This window comes from Juglans regia, chromosome 16 (assembly GCF_001411555.2).
Source record: "Juglans regia cultivar Chandler chromosome 16, Walnut 2.0, whole genome shotgun sequence".
Taxonomy (NCBI): domain Eukaryota; kingdom Viridiplantae; phylum Streptophyta; class Magnoliopsida; order Fagales; family Juglandaceae; genus Juglans; species Juglans regia.
In genome coordinates, this window is record NC_049916.1 from 13,833,958 (window position 1) to 13,844,019 (window position 10,062).

The 10,062-nt window shown below is 36.0% G+C and overlaps 1 protein-coding gene, 1 non-coding gene and 1 pseudogene across 3 annotated transcripts; all 3 read right to left on the minus strand.

Moving 5' to 3' along the window:
• Window positions 1-410: 410 nt before the first annotated feature.
• On the minus strand, window positions 411-1,279 carry LOC118344883 (annotated as a pseudogene).
• Window positions 1,280-3,592: 2,313 nt separating this feature from the next.
• On the minus strand, window positions 3,593-3,695 carry LOC118344926. The gene has a single exon (XR_004798655.1). It is a non-coding gene; the product is annotated as a U6 spliceosomal RNA (small nuclear RNA).
• Window positions 3,607-9,479, minus strand: LOC108998141 (pentatricopeptide repeat-containing protein At3g54980, mitochondrial-like). 2 transcript variants are annotated; one of them, XM_018974606.2, is made up of 3 exons: window positions 9,255-9,479; window positions 5,097-7,982; window positions 3,607-3,976 (listed from the first exon to the last, which is right to left on the minus strand). In XM_018974606.2, exon 2 carries the CDS (start codon window positions 7,820-7,822, stop codon window positions 5,213-5,215), a length of 2,610 nt encoding a protein of 869 aa, XP_018830151.2. In that variant the 5' UTR covers window positions 7,823-7,982; window positions 9,255-9,479; the 3' UTR covers window positions 3,607-3,976; window positions 5,097-5,212. The 2 variants fall into 2 exon arrangements, with proteins under 2 accessions (XP_018830151.2, XP_018830153.2); XM_018974608.2 differs by lacking the exon at window positions 3,607-3,976 and adding an exon at window positions 3,989-4,475.
• Between the last annotated feature and the right edge of the window lie 583 nt (window positions 9,480-10,062).

Here is a 10,062-nt window from a genome sequence, read left to right on the forward strand (position 1 = left end):
ATGAGGTGCGGCTGGTTCAAGTTTATGCCGTGAGAGAAGAAAAATCAGGGGGGGGAGGGAGAAGCAGGTATATATTGTATACTGTTGGTTTAAGAAATTTTAACGTGATGAGGTTACGTAGAGTTGTAACCCTAGTGAACTTTGATGATGAAAGACATGCATGGCTTGGAGTTCATGGAGGAAAGTTGGTTAGAGGTTTTATTATAAAGAGGAATCTAGAATGCTAATCGTGTTAGGAGTCTAACACTTAGAAGCTTGGAGTTTAAAAAAATTAATGGAGCCTTAACTCTAGATTAAAATAAATATAACTTATTCGATCAGCTCTTTTATGGGCTTTAACTCATTTATTGAACCTAATAAAATTATCCATAATTTATTTTTAAAAATATAGAATCGGGTCGTTACAGCTTGTCTAATGTCTAGTTTGGGCTTGAGACAAGAAAATGAATCACTATAGAATCAAGATTTTTTCTCTTTGTTGTTGTGCTTCTCTTTCTAATAGATTTGTGTGTGTTGCAATTGTGAGCTGAAAGGGGGGAAAATAGCTAGGGTTTGTTAGGACAAAAATAAAGCAGTGGTGCTAGGGACAACCAGGAGGTAATCGGCCTTGTGTGGAATTAAAAAACAAAAAAAAAACAAAAAGCAGAAAAGCAAAAAGTAAAAAGTAAGAAGTAAAAGGCAAAGGACCCATGCCAGTGATGCCACTCCCTCTTCATCTTCTTCAGCCTCCACTCGATCCAAGCAACTCAGGCTCTGCAGTCCCTCAACATCCCAACCAGGACCCATGTCAAAGCAAGAACAATGCCACCAACGCTACCCTCCTTTAGCCTTTCCGTCTCAATCTCCCTTGCTCTCTCCCTTTCCTTCTCAAGTGCCATTTTCTTTTAGCACAGAAACATAAAATATTTTGATTCATGGCAGTTCAAAAAGATCGCAATATTCCATAGTAACTGACTAAAAGGAGTCAAAATTCTTCAACCACATTTTTCTACCCTCAAGGAGAACTTCAAAAATAGAAATCAATTATATTCTCTCTCCCTTGCTCTATTGTTTTCAAGCTTCGACTTTCTTTTTCTGCCAGAGACGATCCAACGCACTGTCCGCATCTCCTTGAGCACGAACGAATCCACAGAGAGCAAAAGTGGAGTAATGGCCATTGTACAGCCATTCTCATCCAAATGCCCAACGTTGATCTAAACGAAAGCATGGTCCTTCTGTTTGAAGCCAAACATTTCCTGGGAATGTAAAGCTCGGTTATAACCCCCTCTTCATTCTACATCTTGGCTTCAATTTACTACTTCGTCAAACGCTTACCGATCAGCGAAGAAGAGATGAGCAAACGGTGACAGAGATGACAGTGGATGTGAGACAGAGAGAAGAAGAGAAAGAATGGAGAAATTGAGAAGCCTCTGGAATGTAGTTCTTAGGAGAGAGAGAGAGAGAGAGAGAGAGAGAGAGATGGGAAAATGAGAGTGTCGATGCCGAGAGAAGAAATAGAGGAGAGAAAAATGAAAATAAGAAAATCGACCAAATGGCCAGCATTTACCCGGCTGTTGTTCCAATCAGTCAGTTGTATTTAGCATTTTTCAAAATAAATTGGTATAAATAATAAACATTTTTTTTATACCTCTTTTCCAAGTTTAACTTGGACTCTCAATGATAAAAAAGGAGGGGCGCGTAGTGCCCACTGACTCGTCGAAAAGTGTTATCCCATTCATCTGGACTCTGTTTCATTTCTTTTTCTTTTCCCCTTTGAATGAATTTAATATTTAATATATAGATTAAATTTAAAAGTCTAGGAGATCAAATTTTTTGTGGCCATAAATTAATTTTTTTAATGTATCTTTTAAATTTTTAACTTTTTTTTTTTAACGAAAATTCAATTTCTTTTAAAAAATTCAGAAACTTAAAAAAAAAAAAGTTTTGATCGTTGTCAAACGTGGTACTCCCTAACATGTTTTATGTAACGGAGAAAAATATATAAAATTTCTGATAATATCGATTAAATATAAATTTATATTTGGGAGATTTGTATAAACAATACTAAATATTGTAAAATATATTATATTAATATATTTTTTTTCTTGATAGTATACTAGATGATAGAATATCTAATAGAATTGTTAAAGAAAATATTTTAATCACAAAAATATTACACAAAAAATAAATTACAAATTGACGTGGGTTGATGTGATACATCAGATTATAAAATTATTTTTATTATAAAATAAATCTAATAAATTTTATAAAATTATGTCAATTTTTAGATTTACTTTTACATATTCTCTTTATATTCGTAACAAATCTCAATTACTAAAGAGGCCCAATATGGAGGAATGATTATGAATTGACAAGTATCCATACTAAAATTGATATTCAAGGATAGTATTCTCTCGCATGCATAATTATCATGAAAATAATTGTGAAAAATTATGAGAAGAAAGTTTGAGTAATGACAGATATAGTTTTAGGATGTTCAAGTATCATGTATTCTTTTTTAAAAATGATGAGACTTGTTATTAAAAAAAAATAATTTTTTTCTTCTTGACTCATTTTTTTAAAAGAATGCATTGGGTTTGTAAATCTTAAGACTGCGAATATAATTTATTTAATAGTTCGGACTCCTCTATGATCTAAATAGAAACCGACCATAATTCAATGAACAATTTTATAAAATCTAGACTTGTCCTCGTAACACACTCGGTTGGTTAAATTTACAGATACATTTACAAGATTGCTATGTTTTATCTGATAACAAGACATCATATATTTTTTAAAAGGATTATGTGGATGAAAATGATATGTTCATTCTAACGTATAATATGAATATATGTTAATTTATAAATTTATTTTTGTAAGATTGTGATTAAAGCCTCGGCCTTCACTCATCACCCACTAGCATGCACCACGTGCGTCGATAGAGAAATTTATGAGCTTTAGATGTCCAACATTTATTAATCAGTCGAATTTTGTTTATCACAATCCATTGATGTAACACTACATTACAAATCTTGACCAAACTCTTTTTATTCAAAGGCACCCATTTTGGGACTACTACGAAACAGAAACTACTAGACACGATGATCTCCCTCTCTTGGGCTAATGAACCGATCCCTTTAGTTCTATTTCAAGTTCTTTTTTAGGTAGAGTTTGGTTAGGGGCAATTGTTGAGTATCCTCACTCCTTAGAAGTAAAAAACGTAAAGAGTTTTTTCAAATAAATACAAGAGAAAAGTTTTCACTTTTCAGCTTCAAAGAATCTTTCTTTCACCTCCTCAGGAATAGCAGTCCATATGACGCACATCTCTCTCTCTCTCTCTCTCTCTCTATATATATATATATATATGCTCTCATGGTAGAAGGACTGAAGATGGCACCCAAAAATTAAAATGAGCCAAATAGGATGAGGGTTAGAAATCTCAATCATCACAGAAGATTCAAGTCCTTGGAGAAGATACTGAAGCTTGGAAATTGATTAGTGAATCCTTCAAAAGAAGAACAATCTTAGCGGCAAAAGTTTGAAAGAGTAAATTAACAAGGATGCACTGTCTGGCAGGCCAAAATAACTAACAGACTATTCTTATATAGGTAAAAAAAAATTGTACAATTTCTCAAATTGCGCATGTCATCCATGCGCAGGAGCCATGCGAATCTTATTTATATTGGTCCAATTGACAATAACACGTTTCAACCTGTTACAAAGACCATTTATCAGAACGGTATAGGTGACAACTATGTAAGAACAGTGTTGGGAAAGAAAAAACAAAGCTTCAGTGCTGGAAAAGAGGATGTTCTTGTTTGCGTCGAGGTCAATTCACGGACAAAATACCCAAGAGAATGAGTAAAAAATTATCAATCCTGGGGAGAGAGATCTTGCTCCTTCTAATAATGATTTAGACATGTTGTGGGCAGTTTTCTTCACTGCTTTCTGGGTGAGGAAGCACCATGGCCTTACCTTCAAAATCACCGAAGAAGACCTGCATGAAATTTCGGAAGTTCGTATTTTGTAAAGATGAATAACAGGCTTATATAAAAAGGACCTATAAACATTCCGAGATAAGCTATATACTCAAGTGAAAATTTTGCATTTGTCACAAATTCATACCAATCCAGTCATTTGAATTTTGAACCAAAACCCAGCTTGCAAGACCAGTAAATAAAAGGGAGGGGCGAATAAATGAAATATAGGAAAGTAGATATCAGTACAAAATGAAATAACAGCTTAAAAACAAAACAAAAAAAAATTAAAATTTATTCCCATGATTAATGAGATGTTTAAGCCTCAACCAATTCTCTCTCCAGTGTAGGATATAATGAATACTAAAAACCCTTATTAAGGGTTCCTTTCTTGTGTATAAATCTACAGCCTTTAATTCGAGGCACTTTGCAGGCAACAGTTCCTTCTTTTTTGGCATTCATTTAAGGTCAAGAACAACTTTTCTCTCAGCGCTTCGCAATTCAAGTGAGCCTAGGCACCTATTCAATAACACTGGTCATAATCCACTCAAGCATTTCAATATGTAAATCAACATACACAACACCACCCACTCTACTTTCTACAAACAACGTCAAATTCAATTTAATTACAATTTCCAAACAGATACCTTACTCTAAAATTATGGCAGTTCCTGGCTCTAGACACGCACAACTACAATTACATGTGATTCAAATCTCCCCACCAATAGCAAACACTGAAAAGGAGAAATCTCCCGTCTGCTTCAGATATATATGGCCAAAATTGTGATAAAAGCAACCAAGACAGTTCTTTTTGGACTCTTCTCAGATTTTTCCAGTTGAAGAGAAATCATCCTTTATTTATGCCACGTAAAAAGCTAGAGCTAAAGATTTAAAGAACCCAACTGCATATTTTATCCCGATCATCAACAAGGAAAAGAGAAAAAATTGAAGAGAGCTTCAGAATTTGCATCAAAGGAATTGATATTATTAATAACACGCTTGATTAACATATTGAGATTGCTTTGGTGTATGGAATATAATAATATATTCACACCTAAGATAGAAATAATAGAAGCTTCAGTGTACATTCTTCCCATAAAGTTATAAAAAAAAAAAGAAGTAAAAAACAGAAAATAGTACCTCAAATTTCAGTCTGTTCACCAATAATCCCAGCAAGAGCACAACTTGTCTTTGAAATGGTGGAACCTCTTAGCAACGTCTCCATACGCCATAACCAGTGAACCAATTACTTACGGTCATGAATCTGCAGCAAGAGTATTTATTCCCTTGGCCTTCCCATTCACAAGAATATCATAAGTATTCTGATCAGGTACAACACCTTTGTCAAGCATCTCATCATGTAGTCTAAAAGCTTCTTGCAGATTCCCCTCCTTAAAGTGTCCAGCAATCAAAGTATTATAAATAAGAGCACTAGGAGTCATGCACTTCCCATGCATCTCTTCCAAAAGCTTATGTGCATTTTCTAGCTGTCCTTTGTTACAAAGACCATTTATCAGAACGGTATAGGTGACAATGTCAGGCACAATACCCTTGGAAAGCATCTCCGAGTAAATTTCGGATGCAATGTGCAATTTACCTTCTCTTAACCATCCATCAATCAATGTCGTATAAGTTTGCAAATCGCAAGGAATATTCTCATTTATCATTTTCTTGTGTAAGTCAAGGGCCGCTTCCATGTTATTTAGATTCCTGAAGCCGCTAATCATGATATTGTACACAACTGTATTAGGAGCCAAACCAACATCACAGAGTTCAGAGAAGAGTTCACGTGCACTTTCCATGTCCCGCCTTTTGCAAAATGCATCAATCAAAGTGCTATATCCGATAACATCCAATTCAAGACCCTTATTTTTCATCTCATTCCTCATTTTCAGAGCAAGATCAATATTATTGCTTTTGCAAAACCCATCAATTAAGCTCGTGTATGTCACAACATTGGGGGAAACTCCACTTTCATGCATCTCTCTGTATATAGCCAATGCAGAATTGATGGCACCCTCCTTGAAAAATCCATGTATGATGCTATTGTAAGTCAAACACATGGGAACAAAACCCCTATCAACAAAGTTCTTCAACCTATCCCTTGCCTCAGATGTGCGGCCAACTTTGCATAAGCCATTGATAATAGTGTTCAATGTGACGTCTGTGGGAACAATATTTGCACTTGCCATTTGGTCAAACAAATCAAAGGCATGTTCAGTATCTCCTTTTCTGAAATACCCATTCATCAAAACAGAATACGAGATCACATTAGGTTTTAAGCCCTTTTCCACCATCTCAAGAAATACACTGTTTGCAACATCCATATTCCCTTCTCTGCAGTGGCCAAGGATCATGTTGTTGTATGAAACTACAGTGGGCACCACACCATTTCTGATCATCTTTTCCCATACGCTTTGAGCCTCATTAACCTTACCTTCTTCACAGAACCATGACAAAAGATTATTATATGTTATCACATTGGCAATACCGCATTTGATTGCCTCATCAAACAACTGGGATGCATTTTCAAGAGAGTGAGATTTTAAGAATCCACGGATCAAGGAATTCACGTTAAAGACACTTGGCTGGATACCCTTGTCTTTCATTTGGGTGTAAAGCTTGTTGGCCTTTTCCATGTTCCCATTGTTACAACACCATTCAATTAAGACTGAGTATGTAACCTTGTTTGGTGAGAGCCCAAACTCACCAATCTTATTGAACAAATCTAAAGCACTATTCAGATCACGTTGCACGCAATACCCTTTCATCAAACTTGTTGCCACAACCAAATTCATTGGCTTCCCACAACTCAACATCTCATCCTTAAGCCTCACTGCCTCCACAATATTTCCTTGCTTCACACAAGCCCCAATAACAGAAGTATATGTACCCTCAGAGGGAACATATCCCATTTCTCTCATTTCCTTCAAGAACCCATAAGCCAAACCCCAATCGGGTCTTGCACAAACTGCCTGAATAGCAATACTGTAGGCTGCTGCATCAAGTTCTACACCTGTAGCCTTTGCATCTATAAAATACTCCACCGCCTTCTCAGCCTCCTCTTCCTTCAAACACGCACGCATCATCACATGCACTGTATAGCAATCGCCGCTAATTCCCTTCAATACCATCTTATTATGCATCTCTCGCACTTCATTGAAAAAGTTTCTTCTTACCAATGCTGTCAAAAGAATATTCATATAGGGGACCGAAGGAATTATATCACTCTCTATCATTCTATCAAAACAAAGTATAGCATCTTTTATTCTATTGGCTCTAACATAACTATTCAACAAATAATTAAAGACCCTTGGATTTAACCCAAATGCGAACCTTTTAGCACATTCTGCTAAGTGATTGACTAAAACACCCGGTGCGGGATCAGAATTGCCCGAGACGCATTGATTAAGCAAATTTTGAGCGGCTTTATGGGTCGGCGGAAAACCCCCCAAAATGTGCAGCAAAACAAAGAAGGAATCCACACTTTTAACAAAGCCTCGCTTTTTCTCAACCCCTTTGAAGTACTTCAAAGCCAATCTTGGTTTGCTCTTGTGGCTCAGAAGAATGTTTATCACGTGGGTTTGAGTCAAAACCGAGTTTTGAGAAATTTCTGCGGCGATGTTTGCCTGTTTGGGTTCTAGGGAAAAAGCGCTGATGGAAACTTCTGATTCTGTGGTGGGTTTCGCGGGAAAGTTAGATTCTGAATCAATTTCCCGGGGACAGTAGCCGTTTAGATTAGGATTCTCTGAAGATGGAGGCTCTGAGATGGCTGCTTTATTGGGAAATTGTGGTTGCAAGCAGAGAGATTTAGGGTTTAAGAAGGAGCGGGTAAGGCGTGGAGAAGAAGTGATTGAAGATCTCATCGTTTGAGTGGGATCGCACAGAGAGAAGGTTACAAGCCAAAACCCTGATACGTTGAACTCAAAAGCACACTTCAGATGTCTTCACTGCCGTTTAGACAAGGCTGGAGCTTGTCAGCATGCTCTTTGTGTGCCACAATCAGGTGACATTTTGCAACCTTATCTGGGAATTAAAAAAAAGTGAAGTTTCAGGTAAATATAGATAACATTCTATCAAATCAGATTACTCACAAAATCTCCTACTTGGATTGCATCAGATTTAACCATCTTTGGCTATAATTTGACCAAACAGCCTCAAGCCTTTGCCAACCAAACGATCATCACCAATATAAACATTTAAATGCTTTCTAAGAACATGACAAATGGAAGAGTAAAAGCTTCCAGACTCGGTAATTATCATCTTCACTCGAGAAATTATGGCAAAAACAAAAGCAAAAGAGGCTTAGAAAAAAAAAAAGAAAAAAAAAAAAAGATAATGACTTCAACAGAGAATCTTTGAACATCAATGATAATGACTTCACTTATTTTCTCCAGGAAAAAAAAAAAAAAACTGTATTGAAGCATGCAAAAAGGCAGGGGGCCCAAAAAGAGGATTGCATGGAGGGAACCAAGAATAAGAATAAGATAATACCAAAATGTTTAAGTTGTCTTGTATAATTACACTCAAAGACTAAACTATAAAGAGTAAATCAGCCTTGTTTTACAAGTATTTATGTTGATTATAACAGATTGAAAAACAGTAACATATTCAGAAAAAATTCAAAACCCCTGTTCGATGGATCAAATGAGCACAGCCAAGCCAAGCCAAACCCCGTTCCATGTGTGCATGTCAGTGATGTTACTTATAAACAACTTGATGCAATCTCATCTTCATACATACTTACCCACGAAACTTCCCAAATAATTACCCAGGAGACACTAAAACTCCCATGGCAGGTGACAGAAAAGACTTGTTTGAAACTTCCCAAATAATTATTATCCACTAAAGACTCAAATGGAGGTCAGGGTTACAAAATCAAATTCTGTTTTCTCGTTCTTGGCTACAAAATTTGCAAATAAACAACAAAAAAATGGTTTCAATAGAAAAAATAAAACAAAACAAACCATAGATATAGATCCAAACCAAAAGGAAGGAAAAAAATAGAGGAAGAAAAACAGAGATAAGCCGACATATTTGAGATTGAACAAAAACGAGAACCATACCGACATATTTGAAAGCAAAAGGAGTCATACAACGATTCAAGATTAGAGAGAGATAGCCATACAGGCAGCGAAGGAGTTAGGGACTCAGGGTTTCGGCGACCCTCAGTTGGATTAAGATCAAATATTTCATAGCAAATCTCAGTTGCATTAACAACAGATGAAAGAAACCATGGCAGACTAAAACGAAATCACCAAGTCACTGGAAATCGAGAGACGGAAACGATAATCATACCTGTGAAACTAGGGATATGAGGTTCTGCTATGGCACACACAGAGAAAGCAAGAGAGAGAGTGGCGGACCTCAATGGGCAATGGCGTGAAGCTGTTAGGGGTCTTCGAGCTTGGTGATCTATGGAGGTAAAGGTTGGGACTAGGGTTTCGGTGGTAAAGTGCTCGAAGTGGAAGTGTTCGAAGTGAAGAAGACAGTTCGGAGCTTTGGCAAGCCATACGGAGCTAAACGACGTCACATGTTTTAGGAGGGGGAAACGACACAGTTTAGTCTTATAAAAAGGGGCGGGGTAGGGGTTAAATGGGTCTGGTCGGTTCGGTCAGGTGTTGGATAAAATTTAAGACAGAATCGATATGTACCGATTTTTTATTTTAAAAAATCAATTACGTACTGATTACCTCACTAAACATGTACTTCTAATTTTATTAGTTTTGATCTGATTTGATCTAGTTTTAATAAAATGTAAATTTATAAAAAAAAAAAATCTATTCATAAAAAAATAAGTTGCTTTAAAAAAATTTATTTTATACTTTTATTTCAAAATCTGATTAGTACAAAAAACTCAGGAGATTGATGTTTAAAAGAACTCAGAAGATTGCAATATAAATGACAAGAAAAGAATTGCAATATAAATGCATGATCAGTACAAAAAGTCAAATCTTATATATCATATGATGTGTATACACACATATATAAGCAAACCCAAGGTTTTAATTGTTAGGGGAATAGATGTTAGCTTATCCTGATAAATCCAAATGAATAGATCCTCTCTGTGCAATAAAACATGTTAGCTAGATCCTCTTTATTTCTG

Excerpts from the sequence above, each read along its gene's own strand:
- LOC108998141 (XM_018974606.2), bottom strand. The coding sequence starts at position 7,822 with ATGAGATCTTCAATCACTTCTTCTCCACGCCTTACCCGCTCCTTCTTA.